At 36.3% G+C, this 18,351-nt stretch overlaps 1 protein-coding gene and 1 non-coding gene across 2 annotated transcripts; both read right to left on the reverse strand.

Annotated features, from left to right (window-relative positions):
* Window positions 1–221: 221 nt before the first annotated feature.
* LOC115918757 (harmonin-like) lies at window positions 222–18,340 on the reverse strand. The gene is made up of 11 exons (XM_030989530.1): window positions 18,199–18,340; window positions 16,053–16,120; window positions 14,643–14,786; window positions 13,336–13,477; window positions 11,309–11,417; window positions 10,587–10,666; window positions 10,189–10,383; window positions 6,224–6,340; window positions 3,332–3,457; window positions 1,254–1,377; window positions 222–244 (listed from the first exon to the last, which is right to left on the reverse strand). Exons 1-11 carry the CDS (start codon window positions 18,232–18,234, stop codon window positions 222–224), a joined length of 1,164 nt encoding a protein of 387 aa, XP_030845390.1. The 5' UTR covers window positions 18,235–18,340.
* On the reverse strand, window positions 12,907–12,979 carry TRNAT-AGU. The gene has a single exon. It is a non-coding gene; the product is annotated as a tRNA-Thr (tRNA).
* Window positions 18,341–18,351: the final 11 nt, after the last annotated feature.

The raw sequence follows: 18,351 nt of genomic DNA on the forward strand, positions 1-18,351 counted from the left end.
TCATCAAGGAGATTTCATGTTCTTGTTGTGGAATTTATAAAAAGTCTAAAATACTTGAATTTCTGCTTTTGAATATATTTCATTTTAAGGCTCCAATGGCTGTCCATAATTTTTAAGTCCAACTTAGTGTTAAGTTCTACTTAGGATCTTTGTGAAACACCCCCTGAACTGTTTAGCACTACCTTAGCGAGTATTAAAACGTGATCTTGAAAATTGAACGATCAATTTACTCTCGTTGGCAAATCTGAAAAAAGAAGAAAGGGTTATAAAAAAAACTTTGGCTCTTCGGCAAAATTCGAAGTTGGAGGACCCATATTTTAAAGCAGATTCCCCTTCCTCCAAAATTCAAAATGGTCTGGCGATGCCACTTGATGCATATATTCGCATTCTTTCCAGAACCCAATTAAATTCAAAAATTCACCTCTAATCAAATAATAACAATCTCAGAGAATCCACCTCTATAGTTTTTGCTGTATCTCTCCTGATCAAATATAATAACTTGAACAATTTTACCACCTTTATTATTTTTTCCTCCATTTCTTTGACGTTAGATTACAAAAATCAAAAATGCCGGGAAAAGGTATTCTTTTTAACGAGACACTTATCACCTATGGAGTTCTTGCTGATTCTCCCCTGACCAAACATGATAAATTGAAAAGTTTTACCCTTCTACTATATTTTTCATTTCGTTGACGTTAGATTACAATAATTCATACAAGTTCCTCCATTTTCTCTGCAGTTTTTATTTAACGTAATTATTATCAATATTATTGGCGGATGACCTTTCTTTTTTCCCCTACTTGACAAATGCGATATAACTGACTACTATATAGTATTCAGTATTCAGATTTTTTTTAAATTCTTTTTCAATTAAAGATCGATCAATCAATCTTATTTACTGGGTTTAAACCACAAACATGTTTCAATAATTTAATTTCTCCCAGGAAGCATTTTATTTATAAAAGTTATTGACCTATGGCGGACTAATGAATATTAATAAGTCGAATTGAATCAGGAGAGCTTGGGTATTTGTTTCTAGTTCATCTTGACTGTGCCATGGACCAGGGCTGGCCTGGTGGAATAAAGTTGCTGCCCGGCAAGCGGCAAGCAGTAGATGGCAGGTTCATGTGCCTCTGGTCCCAAGATTTTTTTCTGACTTGTTTTTCAATTACAGATCGATCAATAGATCTTTTTTACTGGGTGTAAGCCACAAATATGTTTCAATAATTGAAATTTCTCCCAGGAAGTATTACATTTATAAAAGTATTCAGTATGTTGCCAATTTGATAATGTTACCATGGAGTAAGGATCACTGGTCCACCAGTCTGGCAGATTGGAAACAGGTTTGGGCTTCGGTTTGGGCTTCGGTTTCTCATCCTGTATAAAAAAAAAAAACATTTATTGCGTTTTAATTAACTTGACAAAGGAAAAAGATATGATATGCCATAAAGATCGCAAGTATATGCCATGTCTATTCTTATGGAAGTATTTTGATAAGACAGGCTCCAAGAAATTAGCTTCCTGTTTATTCATCAAGAACAAAGACAGAAAACATGCACTATCATTTTGATATTACTCGAATCTGTATGTTTACTGTAATCTCTCTGTTTATTTTATTTTTCTGTGTGTGTTCATAACTCAATTCATGTTGAAAAAACGTTATTTGGCTAACGACCTACTGGAAGAAAATCAAATGTAATTGAATGACTATGACGGTTAGCAAATCAAGATAAACCATTAACATATACATTTGATATTTGATACATTACGCTTAAGATGACTGTTTTCAAAGTTCTAATAGCGATCACAATTAAAACTTATAATATAAATAACAGCATGCATAACACATGATGAAGCGAAGCAGGACATCTGGGACAACTATCCCGGAATAACATCTCTCCGTTAACTACACATGATAAACACACGTAGGATAAATAGTAGCTTTTCGAAAGCCCTTCGAGGACAATATTTTCTGACTGCTACCCCACACCAAGACAATTTTACAAGTTAAATATATATGAGACAGACTGATATCCAGGGAAAGTGTTGCAGAGGTAGTTGAATGCTTGTCATATGGCATTATTACAAATACAGTCATGATTAATTACAGGAATATCGCAAAAATATAACACACGTCGGTGATTACGGTTATACATGTGAATGAACAGTATGTTTTAGGAGCATGCAATGAATCAGTTTAATTCATCACTTCAAAATCAGCTTCTTTAACAAAAAATCTAAATGGGTGCCTCTAACTTTTGTTAAATCCCCTCCCCCTCCATTGGTAAGAATGCCATTAAAAAAAATTGATAAGCCTTTTCTATCTTGTATTCTTGTTAATCTGATTGTTCCTTCGTCTTCTTCTCCTCCTCCTTCTTCTGCTCTTCATTCTTCCTCAACTTATATCTTTTCTTCGCCATTTTTCTCTTTCTCCTCTCTCTCTCCTCGACCCTATTCTTCTGTTCTGTTTTAATCTCCCTGTTTTTTCAAAATGCATATCAAGACTTCTCATTATTGTCAGTTTGAAAAAAGTACGATAACAAATGAAAGGGAAGGGAATGTAAGCATCATTTATTTCAAGTGGAATATTGGTGAGTTAAGGGGTGATAACATATTGCTCCGGTTGTCTCATTTTCGCTCGCCAGCACAAACGTAGCTAGTTCGCCGTCACTAACAAACTAGAATCTGTCACTCTGTTGCAGGGTGTATAATTATGCCATTGGGTATGTTTTTGAACCGGGTGTGCGGAAATGGTGTGTTGGGGAGGGGAAGTGAGAGTGTTCACGTGTGTGGTAATTGTATGTGTGTCAACAATTAAAAACTAGTAAATGACAGATGGCTAATCATAAATCTACAATGACGAGTAAACTGTGTACATCACAGTCCACAGATAAATGTGCCTTGAACGTATAGCAGACGGCAATCGGCGGATCAGACGACACTTGATAGTGATGAATTATTAACGATTTTTTTTTCGGTAAAAGTCCATAGGCTAACATGTTAGGCTGCTGACTCTGACGATAGGGGGCGTTGTCAAATGAGACTAAACGGAGCTATATGATTGTTATGTTAGTAAGCTGTAAGTGTCTGATGACTATTAAACACGTGACACGACACAAACATATCACTTAGAAGCGGGTTGTTATACATTAGTCTTTTCAAAAATTTTTGTTAATACTTTATACCGGACATCCCATTACAGCGGACATCAAATGTGCAATCTCAGCAGACAAAAAAACTACTCTGCCGAACAGCATGCTCCTTCATACAATCATTCATCACTTACAACCTCCTCATTGACCGGTTTATAATACGACCAATGAGTCCCAACCTCCAAACCGCCTTTTCGGATCGCATCACCGGCACCACTCCCGGATACCACTGCCGCTGTCATGGGAACGCCCGCATCCTTGATGAGAGGAGAAGGCGGGGCTGGTTCCATCTGAATCGCATCTTCCTATTATTGGTAGATTGATAGGAGATTTTGAATAGAATATAGCTTGAAAAAAGCAGGATGAAATTGTTCGTGTCTGGTTACAGTTTTATTGAAGGCCCAATTTTTAATAAGCATGGCATGCAATCGTTGATGTAGATAAAGGGATAGTCTCTCGCACACTGTAAAAAAAAGTTTGGCAGATGTTACTGGGTAAGACGAATTTGGGCAAAATTTGTCCAATAATTGGGTTATTTTCTCCCAACCATTTACTATATATGAAGTTACCTAATGAAAGGTAAACAATAGGTTGGGTAGATGTTACTTCGCAAATCGATGTTGGGCAAATGTTGTCTAATAATTGGGCTATTTTCTACCAACCATGTAGTTACCGATGCAATAATAGGGTAATGTTATTGGGCAAATTAAAGTTGGGCCATTTTTGTCCAACATTTGGGTTATTTTCTCCCGACCTTTAACTACATGTATAGTTACCCAATCAAATGTTCAAAATTAGTTGGGCCATCTTCCTGGGTAAACGCAAGTCGGGCAACAACTATGGAACATAGTGGGGTCTTGTTATCATATTAGAGGTGTCGTGGTCGAGTGGATACATTGTCACAGGACTATGGATCACAAGTCCACAATGTCCTTTTATATACACTGTTGCTCATAACGGTGGAATATTTTTTTTTATCCCAATTTATGGAATTATTTTAAAAATAATTTAAAAATACTAGATCTAGATAATAGTATAAGTCGTCAGCGCACTTTATGTGCAAGCACGTATACCCAGGAATGGGAAGATGATAGAAACCCTAGAAAGGGGAAAACAAGGATTATGGAGAAGGAAAAACAAGGAAATACATAAGGAAAGAGAAGAGGATAAGTCAAAGGAAGAACATAGAAATACATAATTGAAGAGCTATAAGAGGATCATAGATCTAGAATAAGCCTAAAACTAGGGAAATACATACTGAGAAGGAAAAAGGGAATCTATCAGATTAAAACAAAGAAATAGATGACGAAGGGGAACAGGATAGATTGAAGGAGAAACAAAGAAATACATGGCAAAAGAGAAGAGAGGATAGATATTGATAGGAGAACACAGAAATACACAATGAAAGAGAAGAGAGGATAGCTTTAACCCGAAACAAATAACAAGTATGTACACAGTCATGAACAGCTCCAGCAATCCAACAAAACTGCTAAGGGTAATGCTAGACTCTGTCTCTAGTCGTTTGCACAGTATATTTGACTGAAGTGGCTAAACAGTTGTGTAAAAAAATATATATATCAAATGAGTGGGCGTATACTGGTTCCGTCGTATATATTGGATATGCAACTGAGCTGACAAACATGCACGTTTATAAAATATATAATGGAAGACGAACTTCTGCCTTCGGACATAATGAATCATAAAGATCAAATTTTAATTATTTATTTATTTATTAATTAATTAATTTATTTATTTATTTATTTATTTAATTATGTATTAATTAATTAATTAATTTATTTATTTATTTATTTATTTATTTATTTATTTATTTATTTTTATTATGATTGATTGATTGAAGGATTTTATTGATAATTATCCATTCTCGCAGGCCAAAGACTGAATTGCAATGGTTACAACAGTTTACAATGTATATTATTATTATTATTATTATTATTATTATTAGTATTATTATTATTATTTTTATTTATGTATTTTTTAATTTTTTTTTTTTTTAAATTTAATTTTTTTTTTTTTTTTTTTTTTGGGGGGGGGGGGGGGGGGGTCTCTACTACATGCCACAAGAACGCCCGTACAAAACCTGTCATACTTCACTAGACTATAGATAAGAGAAACATTCAGTAGCCGATATTGACGTTGGCGCTACGTGACAACTTACCTTCATATTATATCTCTTTTCATAATAAGGAAATTGAGCATGATAAAACAAAACGAGGAAGGAAAGAGAGAAATGGAGTTGGGAGAGAGAGAGAGAGAGAGAGATAGAGGGAGAGTGGGAAAGGGGGGGGGGTAAAGCGGAATATTTAGATAAGATGAGAGAGAACAATATCAAGAGAGGAAAACAGTGTGAAGGAAGGGAGAACAGAGGGAAAATTACAATGGGAAAAAGAGGGAGAGAGTTAAGAGAGAGGAGAGAGAGAGAGAGAGAGAAAGAGAAAGAGAGAGAGGGAAAGAGAGAGAGGGAGAGAGAAGGGAGAGCAGGAGAGAGAGAGGGAAAGAGAGAGAGGGAGAGAGGGAGAGAGAGAGAGAGAGAGATGGAGATGGAGACCATAGAAACAATATTTAAAGAGAAGAACCGAAGTGTGTCAACTGGAAAATCTTTTTAATACAATGGAATAAATACGGAGTAATTAAAACCGCGTTACTTCCATTACACCGCACATACAAATGGACGCCCTAAATACACCTTATATTGTTTTCACACTTTAACAGATAAATAATTGCATTGTGTTATACAAGTAATACGAAGTCCGGTTCTCCATCCGTCATTTATACTTAACAAAAGATTTCGAAATACATGACGCGTTAATAAATAATCGTATATATGTATGCTTTGATTTGTCTTACTTACATGTAGCTTTTGTTTGTTTCACTACCATGCTGATAGAGGCATGAGATTGCAATGGGTGGATTAAAATGAGATAAAATAAGTATAAAAAGTGACAAAGTTGCCGATGGAAGTGCTCAGTGCACTCAAGGAATAAGTCCTACCAGGTAAACCCGCTTACTACACCTGGGTTGAGCGTGGCAAATGTAGTTATTAGCCTACCTACCTCCCATGACTTGAGTACGATGTTGAGATGGTCGCTGCTCTTGAGGGCCATCAGGGCTTCGGCGTGGGACACGTCATCGAAACTCGTCGAATTCACCGACTTGATCTGGTCTCCAACCTGTTGATTAAAGTGTCATTTTCAACGTTATGCGTGATCAAAGGAAGTAGGGTACTCAAGGAAATAGCCGCCCAATTTTTTAATTTTCACTAAACTATAATTAATTAGAAACACTTAGATATACCCTTAATATATTCCCCAGTATACCTTAAATGGTTTCCACAATCCTCCTCTCGAGTATGGGGGATGTTTCAACTAAACTAGACCTCAAGACATGTTAGATTATTTAATTGTGTACACTTTTCTTTTTTCACCCTAGTTCCTGTCAACACCACTCCTAAATGAACTACTATATTTACTTCCGCGACTAATATAATAGTACCTGTCTCACTTATCTTTGCACCCCCCCTCTCTCTCTCTCTCTCTCTCTCTCTCTCTCTTTCTCTTTGTGTGTCTTCATATCTATCTGTCTCTCTCTCTCTCTGACTCCCTCTTTCTCTCTTCGTTCTCTTTTCATTCCTTTCCCTTCCCGTACTGATCTCTCGAGCTCTCAGCGCCCGTGAAGTAATAAACACTCGAAGCCATTCCCCATCCATCACCCCCTGAGTGGGGCACTACATCGTTCCTTCTTTTTTTCAGACACATCAAACCTATTAAGTCCTATTTTTTTTTATTTTATTCTTCATGAAGTTAATTGATAGATAGACAAACAATGGCGTCGGTATTGGGTATGAGGGTATGGCACCTCATTTCAAATATAATTAGGTTGGCAAATCACAAATACCAGTCTCGGCAGATTTAACATTTGTAAATCATGTCAGGAATAAAGCAAAAAGAAAAATGAGTATCTTGTTATGTCATTATTCTGTGTTGCTTCTTGGCAAATAGAATATAAAGCTTTGTCAGCAATTTTGGTCCAAATAGCCCCCCCCCAAAAAAAAAAAAAAAACAAAAAACAACAACAACAACAACAAAACAAAACAAAACACAACACAACACAACACAACAACAACAACAACACCCTGCAGTCTAGCGATGCCTCTAGATGCAAAGTTAGTTGTGTATCTTTCATCATCCTGTCATTTGAATCGCTCAATTAAACCCCAAACCCATCGGCATACCCGCTTATTGACCACAGAGGTGATAGAAGGTGACTCAAAACACATTAACTACTAAAAGGAATTCATGCCAGCAGCTATAATTATAGAATGACATTTGTGGATTTTATTTCTTTAAATCTGATAGGTATATGACATCACTAACTCTTAAATTCTTGATAAAAATGTTGAAATCTTCTATCGTAAAGATAGTAAAGAAAAACAAGACCAAAAGAGAAAAAACATTTGAAAAATGAAAAACTAGCTGAGAAGCATGATACGAAATGAATACATCTGTCATCCATTTATCATAATTATTTACATGATATTTCGACGTCTGATCCCCATGGGAATACGAATTGACTGTTTGGAAGTAATAACTAGACAGGTCTAAGGCCAAATACGATCAATTCGGTTTCTCGTCGTCTCACCCTTCCTATACTTCAGGCCGCATCAATTTTTTTTTTGTAGTTCATATTTTTGGCGTGAATTGTTTATTTATACGTTTCCATCTTTATGACGTAACTGTATAACGATGACCACATTTCCCCAATGCCCCTCCCCCTCTCCCTCTCGATCTCTATTATACAAGCATGCCCATTTACATATACATGCATGTTATGCCCCTCTTTCCTCGTTATACCCATACCTTCTAAAAAGAGAACTGTCTTCAAGATGCATTTTGTGAGCAGAATACATAAACTTTAGCACCCATGGTTTTATAATAACTTTCTCCTTTTTGTCATTCTTCTTGATGAATTAAATCTGCTAAAAAATCCCAAATCCTGAAAACCAGAACGAAATCCCCATCAATATGCTTACAAACTCCAACAAGAAAATTCAACCATAGATAATCGCAATCACACACATCACAGCTATAAAAAATGACGTAACGTCAGAATCAGCAAATAATGAGCACCATCGGTCTTATAAACTTTCTATATGTTTCCCAATCCGTGCACTCATCAGTCATCACAACCAAATCCTGAAATCCAGAACGAAATCCACCTAAACCTATTTGATTGTTGTAAAGCGCATAGAGAATTTATTATTATGCGCTTTATAAAAATTACTTTATTATTATTATTATTAAACTTTCAACAAATATATAATATTTGAGAGCCTGAAGGACGATAGCTCATATAAAAAACAGCGAATTAGGTCCCCTTTTAGGGTTATGTAAACATCTGTTTGGAGCCAGAAGGGCGTTAGTTTATAGTCATAGATTTCGAACAGATCATTAAAGGGACTTGGTAACATTGTTCAGATGAGAGATAGTGGTGCTAAGGTAGTGACTTCAATGCTAGATGTACAATTAAAGATAATCTGAAAATTTGAGTGAAAACGGATCATTATTCATGGTACAAATTGGGAAAAACTGATCTGATCGATTCCTTAATTCTCCCAACTATATTATTCTACTTCTATTCTGCTACTTGTCAAAGCCTGTTCAGCATCAAGACAAGGACAATTTAATTACTTTTTAGGTGAATGTAAATCTTCACAAAGCAATAAAATGGCTCTACATTCCATTCCAGACAGTTAAGTGTTGACAGATTTTTATAGCCTGTTTTATGTATTTTTCTCATGGAAAAACGGTTGGGAAAATTCAAAAATGGTTGGGAGAATTTACTGTTAATCACTGTTAGAGGGTGCCTCACATCGACGCCTTCAATGAAAACCATAGATATCTTTGTGGTTTGAGAATTTGTTCAAGATTTTTTGCATGTCAGAGGGTTAGTATAGTAGAAGGAATATATTTTATACAAAAATTAAGCAATTTTTTTCATCAACCTTCAACAATGTTACTGAGTTACTTTAAAGGTAATACAAAGTTTCAATGGGGTCATGAATTTGGTTCAAATGAACATAATGGAAGCATATGCGATCCTACAATATTCAGTGATCGTTATCACGGTTTTAAGTTAGAAAATTGGAAATAATTAACTATTTATGTTGTATAGCTCCCTCTCAATGCCAAGATATTAATTAAGCTATAAAACAATGCTTCTTGACTAAAATCGACCGATTAGCTATTCCCGTCTGGAAATTTTATATCACAATTACATTTTCTGAGATTTTCATGGTCGCAGCAACTATTGTACGGCCGTAGGCGCTATTTGAAATTTATCAAAATTTACCGGGAGCACCGGTAAATTTTTATATTCAAGTTTTCTCGAAAGCAGAAGCGTTTTAGGGACTCAATTTTCTAGTGCTTATAATTCATCCACAGGAGCATCCAAATATATCAAAATTGAAAAGAATCACTATCCACCCAATTTTCAAAATGTCCCAAAACTTTGTATTACCTTGAAGGCCCCTCTGTTTCTTACAAGAGAGGTCTGCTCGGAGCCAGAAGGGCGTCAACTCAGAATTAACGCTCTTCTGGCATTGAACAGACATTTTCAGTTTCAGTTTCATTTATTTCATATTTCACATTCACATTCGTTTCATAAATCATTTACATTAAGTATTAACAAAGACAATCAATAGGTGTAAAAATACATACAATAATATATCAAGCCATAAAAGTAATATATAATACAGTCGATATAACATATGGAAATAATACAACTGTATGGTATTTAACTGAAATTAGACAAATATAGATAATTCTATGAATATTTATAATCTCTCTTTCTCTCTTTCTCTCTCTCTCTCTCTCTCTCTCTCTCTCTCTCTCTCTCTCTCTCTCTATATATATATAATATTTATATTTATATCTTTATCTATATTTGTAGTGGAAGATCAGCTTGTAAATTGTGGATTCCCTTGTAAATAAGAGCGATATAATCGTGAATGTAGACTCACCTGAAATCCTAGTTTTTCTGCGAGGGTGCCCGGGTTGAGCTTGTGGATGAAGATACCGGGACGATTGGTCCTACCACTGCTGATGCCACACCCTAATTTTTGCCCCCCTTCCAAGTTGACAAAGATGGTCCTCTCCTTTGCGATGATGTTACGGGTTGAACCGGGAAAAATCTCCGCCAGTGGGGACCGCGGCTCCTAAACGTTTTATCGAGAAAGGGGTAACAAAAATTTGGGAGAGGTAAATTACTTTATTAGTTCTTAACTATCTAGGTGTTTAACACACTCACAAACACATACACACAAATGGTAGAAAATAGCAATAAAGATTATTGAAAACATACGTTTAACAAGTTAGGACTTAGTTCAAAATTGAGTTTAGAATTTACTACGTAACTTACTGGTGATTTTGGTCCCGTTTTCACAAATTGCCACGAGACTGGATCCGATCCCGTGTCTTTGATGGGCACAAGTCCAATTCCTAGATCAATTAAATGAATAAATTATAATAAAAATTTAATGATTAAAGTAATTTAAATAAAAATCTTTTGAGAGTTCATACTCGTCACTATGACCGGTTTCCATATTCTGCAAAGCGCTTAGAGACATCGTCGATGTTTTGAATGCTATATAAAAAAAATTATGTAAACGCCGAATATTAATATTGATATCTGTAAAACATCGGTGACTAATATCATTATGTGAAAATGACGATATTGCTTGTAGATCACAATGTATTGTTGGAGCAGCTATCATTAAGCTTTGTATCCATTGATTGCCATAAGGCAGCATGGAGGTAAGACAAATAATCTGAAATAGATGTCAAAATGCATTTTCTTTTAGTATCATCAAATACAAGTACATTCAATTCTAAGTCTGATATTGCTTTTAGATATACATGGTCACTGATGATATCAAATCGGTTGCTTTTTGTGTATGAAAATACAGTCAAACCTGCTTTGGTGACCACCTGTCTTCAAGGACCACGGTTTTCGTTTCCATTGAAAACGTTTTCTCACTGAAACATGTACTAAAGGAACCTGTCTACAAAGACCACTTTTTTGTTTCCCATGGGCGGTCGCTGTAGACAGGTTTGACTGTAGCTATCAGAATGACCTCTGACCTTTGATCTTGAGTGTGAGCATCTTCTTTAGTTTCATGGCTGACAGGGCCTCGTTGTGTGTGACCTGAGAAACATTGTACCCATTCACGTGTATGATCTCGTCACCCGGCTGCATTTGGGAGGGGATGGGAAAGAGAGAGAGAGGGGGGGGGGGAGGGGGGGGGGGGGAGAGAGAGAGAGAGAGAGAGAGAGAGAGAGAAGGGGATAGCAGGAGGAGAGTGGAGGGAGAGGGGAGGATAGGGGAGGAGAGGAGAGTGGAGGAGAGGGGAGGAGAGGAGGGAGAGAGAAGGAGAGAAGGATGGGAGGTAAGGGAGGGAGAGAGAGAGAGAGAGTGAGAGACAAAAAAATATCACTAAACATGGGTCCGTTTTTTCACAATTTAATTTTTTTCTCGGGTGGTTGCATGCATTGTTAAAAAGTGGGCCCTTGTTTCGAGAAAAAAAATCCCCCAAATGGCCCTTCAAAATGGGTAGGCGTTTCGGGGCTTGAGCGGCACAGCCCCGTCCAAACCAAAACTGAACCCCCCCCCCCCCCGAGTACGTAATACTAAATGTCTCATTTTTGTTTCCAATCGTGATCCTATTTGCTTACGTGCACGACAATGGTCTGATATGTGCCACGGAAAATGAGAACTTGTCGAAGGAAAAGGGGCACATGTCAAGATAAAAGGAGCACTTATCAGAGGTAAAAAGAGGAAGGGGCACTTTTACGAATCAATAGGGGCACTTGTCAAAGTAAAATGGGCACTTTTTCTATGTAAAAAAGGGGCACCTTTTAGAAAGTTAAAAGGGCACTTTCCCTATGTACAAAGGGGCACTTTGGGGGTACTATAAAAAGGGAGGCCACCCCTCCCCCTGGCTTCTTGGAGCGCCGCCTCTGATTGAACTTATAGTTCATCTATTTATTGTGATATCCAACTGTCTGACGTTGTCTGCTACCATAATGATGGCTAGGATGATATTGATATGCTTTGATCAAGGGGCGCAGTTTGCATAGTTGCCACCGCCTATTTCGGCCCCAAATTTTGTTTTTATACCTTTATACATTTGGTCTTCCCGATTTCGATAACCCCTCCCCCCCCCCCCCCACCCAACCCTACCGACAGGAATTTTTGACCAGCCAATATATAAATTTAACTAGATCTGAAAAGATTCATGCTTTTCATTCGTATAGGAATGGCTAACATTAATGTCCATGTTTCAAAGAGGACACCTGACCCTGGTATTCTGAAAAAATGAAAGTGTATACAGATCAAGATATTCTTGGCATGATGTGATGTCTTTTAGCATGACATGGACGCAGCTATTTTCTTGAAAATATGACGTTGGTAAGACTTTTTGATTCAGTAACAAAACCATTACACTCTAATGGGGGGTAAAATATAGCTAAGAAGTTAAAAATTATGTTTGGTGAAAAATATATAACAGCAGAACGATTGTAACTCATTTATTTGAAAATACTTCAATATAGGAGTTGACAAATCTATCTTTTAGGCAAAAGATGAAGAGCACCAACGTATCTATGCAATGTGCGTTCTGCACAAGATAAAGGTGAATCAAATGCTTGTTTACACACACCTGCGAATGCTGACCGACAAAAGGCGCTGCCCGGATTTGAACCAGGGATCTCCTGTTTACTAGACAGGCGCTTTACCAACTAAGCCACAGCGCCGCTCTATTTTCACTTGAGGTACCCGGGGAACTACTCTCATATTAGGAGATACGTGGGTGTGTCACTCTAATGGGTCACTTTTTCACAAAAAATCTCTAAACATGGGTCCCATTTTTAATAAATATATAACTAAACATTAGTCCGTTTTTTTTTCTTCAAAATTGTGAAAAATGGGCCTTTATTTGGAGAAAAACGACCCTTCAGAATGGTATAGGGGTTTCGAGGCTTGAGCGGCACACCCCAGTCCAAACCAAATCTGAGTACACCCCCCCCCCCCCCGCCTCCGGGTAAAGAAGAAGATAATTTATCGCGAATTTTGGCTTTAATGGAGGAAAATAATGGTTGGTTAGGCTTACCCTAAGTCCTTTTAGCTCTGCCTGTGAGCCGGGCGTGACCTCTGAGATGAACAATCCGACCCCATGCTCTACTCCACCTCTGAATTTGAACCCGAGCGGCTCGGCGCCGTGGCGAGTCAGGTGAACCAGACTTGCCTTCTTGCTACAGTAAATAAAATAATGTATAAGAAATTAATGATAATGATAAAAATGAGGGTGAACAGTCGGGAAGAGAGCCGTTATTGAAGGACAAAATGTAAATAATCATTCGTTAACAAGATAAAGTTCTGCGTCTTTGACCTTTGTGCCATTTTGTTCGTTAATTTGTACCGCCCCTTGTGTGCCGCTGTAAACAAATATTTAAAAAGATTATACATAGTAAGAAAAATACCCACTTGCGCATAATTATGAACTCGAATTATTTATGTATTACGGCCACGAACTTGCAGGGTAAATATGGCAAATTACAAATTATATTTCTATTTTGGCGGAGCGAGTAATGTGGCTCAACTTTCTGACTTTACTGATGCGAAACTTTTACCGGCAACAAAGGACATTCATTGTCCTCCAAAAACGGACATCGAATGATCCTGTGAACTCTCCGAAGTGTTTTAAACTACAGTTATAACATAATAAACACCCTCTAATCAATGACAATATAAAAATCCTTATTCGAATTCATTTAAATATAATCCACAATTTTGGATTATCTTCAATGTTCATGTAAAGACGTTTATCAGAAACCTATTATATACAAGCACTGCTTTTCAATAGGTTCCTCACATTCTACTTAATATATCACATGAATTGAGTATCATTGAGACGTGCTCATACTATATGTATTTGTATATATAATTTCTATTATATGTCTGTCTATATTTGTGTTTTAATGTGGAACAAATAAACTTGAACTTGAAACGTGAACTTGAACAGACAATGTGATATTATAATATTATTGTTCTGGGATTAATCTTGACAAGCAACTGGGCGTTTTTTTTTTCCAATCCGCATAATGGTTTACCTTTATTCCCCTCTATGTAACTTACATGTTGAGTGTTATTGTTGTATGTTTGTCTCTTTGTGTATGTATTCCTTTGTATTTTATAATGTTTATTACCTAATATTTTGCATATTTTTCGACTGGAATGTGGAAAACAAATAAAAGAAATGAAATGAACAGATACAAACATACACGTATTATATCAAAATCAGCACATGATAATGATGATGTAAACGTCGAATTTAAACTATAATGACAGTATAATAATGTCCCATCAATCATTTCTAATGTGAACATGACCATAATCTACAAATGGGGTCGTTCTCACCTGGGAGGTACTGGACACAGATTGTTGTATTCGACCTGTTGGTTGACCGACACGAATGGTCGAATGTCATCGAAGAGGTTGACCCGATCTGGAGAGGCGAGGAGGTCTTTCAGGGTGTTGACCAGAGCAGCCACATCACGATCTCTGTTTAAAAGAAGAAGAAAAAAATACATTAAAATTAAATATTAAATATTGTTCATTTTACTTGATGGCCGAATTACAGATTCGTTTAAAATCACAATAGATAAAATGGATAAGCCCCCTATATATAGAGTATTACAAATAATGGTAACAATAAGATTAAGAATAATAGTAATAAATAATAATAATTAGAAGAAGAAGAAGAAGAAGAAGAAGAAGAAGAAGAAGAAGAAGAAGAAGAAGAAGAAGAAGAAGAAGAAGAAGAAGAAGAAGGAGAAGAAGAAGAAGAAGAAGAAGAAGAAGAAGAAGAAGAAGAAGAAGAAGAAGAAGAAGAAGAAGAAAAAAAGAAGAAGAGAAGAAAACGAGGAAGAAGAAGAAAATATTCCGCTCTTGTATATGGCATACCACATTATGACGTGCCTATGCGCTTCCAAAGAGCTTTGGAAATTATTACCCTAGCTTAACATTTTTTCCCATTTAGTTTTGTTTTATTTCATTTCGCTTTGTTTCTTCTCGTAGCCCCTTGCTTCGTACGCCTATATAATTCCGAATAGTCAATCCTATATTATACAGACTGAGTTAGACCAACTCAGACAGGCCTACAAAATAATGATTATTGTTATTACTTAGCACGTAGCTTGAGATTTTCGGCTGGAAGCCATATACGATGATGTAAACTGCTTGAATCCAAATATATCTGTCTTTCACCAACCTTACTTTACATTCCTTTCCTCGACAGTATGTTGGTAATCATAAACTTTTGCTTAGTTTGCGACGTTGAAAATCAAATCAAATCAAAGTCATGGCAATATGCAGCCAGCCCCCCCCCCCCCCCCCCGTATACGCCTTTACCACTGTTGCATTTAGGGGAGGTCACAACCGACCCCATGCCTCCTCCCTCCTCTGAAAGCCAAGTGACATACCCATATTACACAAGTTCAAATTGTGCCCCCTTCCTTTTTTTAATGTTTTATTTAGGAATGACCCTTTTTACTAAATGCCCAATTAAAAAAAAAATTGTGCCCGGCCCCCTCTTTCACAAAATCCTGGATCCACGCTTGCAAAAGATATATATCACAATGAGAGGAAAATATGAACGAAGAGTGGAAGAAAGGAAAGGTATGTTGGCGGGGGGGGGGGGGGGGTCACCCATCAGGAATCATAATGATTGCGGAATCCGGGGAAGGGTGTGGGGGTAATAATATATGACAAGCATGTAGGGAGGTAGTTAAAAGAAGGGGGAGAAAAACAGGTGTATACTGGACTTACTGCTGGTATTGTTTTAGTTGTGAGTAGAGCAGGGCCTGATCCTTCTCGTACTCGAGAGTTGCCTGAACCTGGTCGATTGTTGAAAAGAAAAATGGCAAATACACAATGGTTAAACGCAAAGAAATTTCATTCAATTTGATTTATGTTATTATGCCAAGTGCAATAACAACAAACAAAGTTTCATAGTAATGTTGAGAGAGTAGTTTATAGAGAGCATCGAGGCGTATCGAGGGGGTAGTTTTGGGTGTTCGAACACCCCTCCCCATTGGCAAGCATGGGGTGTTTTACAGTGTAGGTGTTTTAGAATTTTAAAGACACCCTTTATTTTTATTCTTTTATCTATGCCCCCCTGGATGTTGAGGGAAAAAAGGAGTGTTCACCCCCTCCGTTGAGCCCCCCCCCCCCCTCCCCCCAAATAGTGCTTACCCCCATCCCGCTTATTCACCAGCTGGCTGATTCGCCGCTAAATATTTTCTCACGAATTAGGCCGAAAATCACCTCCCATTAAAAAAATCCTGGCTACGCCCTTAATAGAGAGTATATTTATACTATGCCCGCCCCCTTCCCAAAGATAGATCCAAACTATTGACATAATACGGCAAAAGTGAACTTCGCTAGGCTGTATAATGACGAACACGACATAGGTAAACATATACATTTGCATTTGGGATAATGACATGATTCGATCAAATTTGCAAAGCAATTTCCAAACAAGAGCTGCACTGTATAATATTATACGACACTGTATTCATGTTCCAGCCACTTTGAAGAGCCAATACCTTTGGGACTAACAATAACGACTTCACAGAATTAAAGAATAACAGTACATTCCATTATAACCGTCAGAACCTTGTTTATCTTTACAAAATATATTTGTTGTATTCATTCGAACGAAACTCATTTCTTGTTGGTATCTTGGGGGAAAAAACACATTTATCTAATTTCTTTCGGATCTAAAGAAACACACTACCCCTAATCTTCTTTATAATAACAATTTCATTGAAAATGTACAATCAAAACGCATAAATTATAACGTTGGTATCTATGTGGTGTTTATTTGTAATGGTGCAACGTAATGTGACATGTTATTATTGAGAACTTGTTAAGGAAATGCACAAAATTTGGTTGCTAAGTATTGTCAAACAAAACCTCTCTCTCTCACACATGGTGCAACCGCAAACCTACTGTATAAAACCATTATTGAATTAAAATGAATTGACAAGATTCATAGAGGTTGAGAAACAAAGTTCTGCGAATATATAAACTTTACCTATCAAGAATATATTATATTTGTAACAATTATTTCATAAAAAGAGGTAAGAAGAAATTATTTCAACTTTATGGGCAATATTTTATACGTAATGTTTATGTTTGTATATGAGTCATAAATGGGCTTTATACAATAAATTTTAAAAAATCGATAAAAACACAGCAACCGTTGTCGATCTGATTGAGTAAAATTTCACACATAATTATATTGATCGGAAATTAGATGGTATACACCTTTCTGAGAAATCTGAGGTAATAATATTGTGTGAATTCGATTCGATATTACTCATAAAACAAAATATATTTCAATCTCAATGAAAATAATAATATACATGCATGCAAAAGATAATTTTGTTTCTTGAAATTCGTTAACAATTTTTTTTTGTGGAAGCAAATAATAATAGTTTTCTTTAAAAAAAAACCCTCAAAAGACCACATAAATTCAAAGCATTCCCAATCTTTACTGAATTTGATATTTTGATAAAAAGAATGTACTATATTACTGTATCAATTTCAAACTGCATATTATCTACGAATTATTTACCATATACGGAATATGATTATTTACGTTCATTAGCTATACAGATTAGAAAATTAAATAATTTATGTCAGTGTCCTATTCAAACTTCAAAGTCAAATTTACATTTAAATTTCAATCGTCAATTTGATATGTCTATAATTCATTCATCGAACTATATTTAGACAAAAATATAATAGTTCAACAATAATCATAAGTGTGTATATACGCCTAAATCAGGCTTATAGCGATTCAGATACAAGTAATACTTTAGTGTGAATAGATTGAAACGAAAATCAAAGAGAAAATAACTATATACTTTATTCTCATATTAAACAAAAAAATAATCGAAGTCCTTACCCTTTTATTAAAATCCTGCGTTATTACACTATCCATTGTCTATATTCCAAATTGTTCTCCTTTGTGAATACAATTGCTGAGCGTCTCCAAATGAAATGAGCCGAAAAAGAACAATGTCACCCGTGTAAATACAGCTATTGATATCATACAATA

This window comes from Strongylocentrotus purpuratus, unplaced genomic scaffold (genome assembly GCF_000002235.5).
Source record: "Strongylocentrotus purpuratus isolate Spur 01 unplaced genomic scaffold, Spur_5.0 spur5_scaffold_18, whole genome shotgun sequence".
In the NCBI taxonomy this organism is placed as follows: domain Eukaryota; kingdom Metazoa; phylum Echinodermata; class Echinoidea; order Camarodonta; family Strongylocentrotidae; genus Strongylocentrotus; species Strongylocentrotus purpuratus.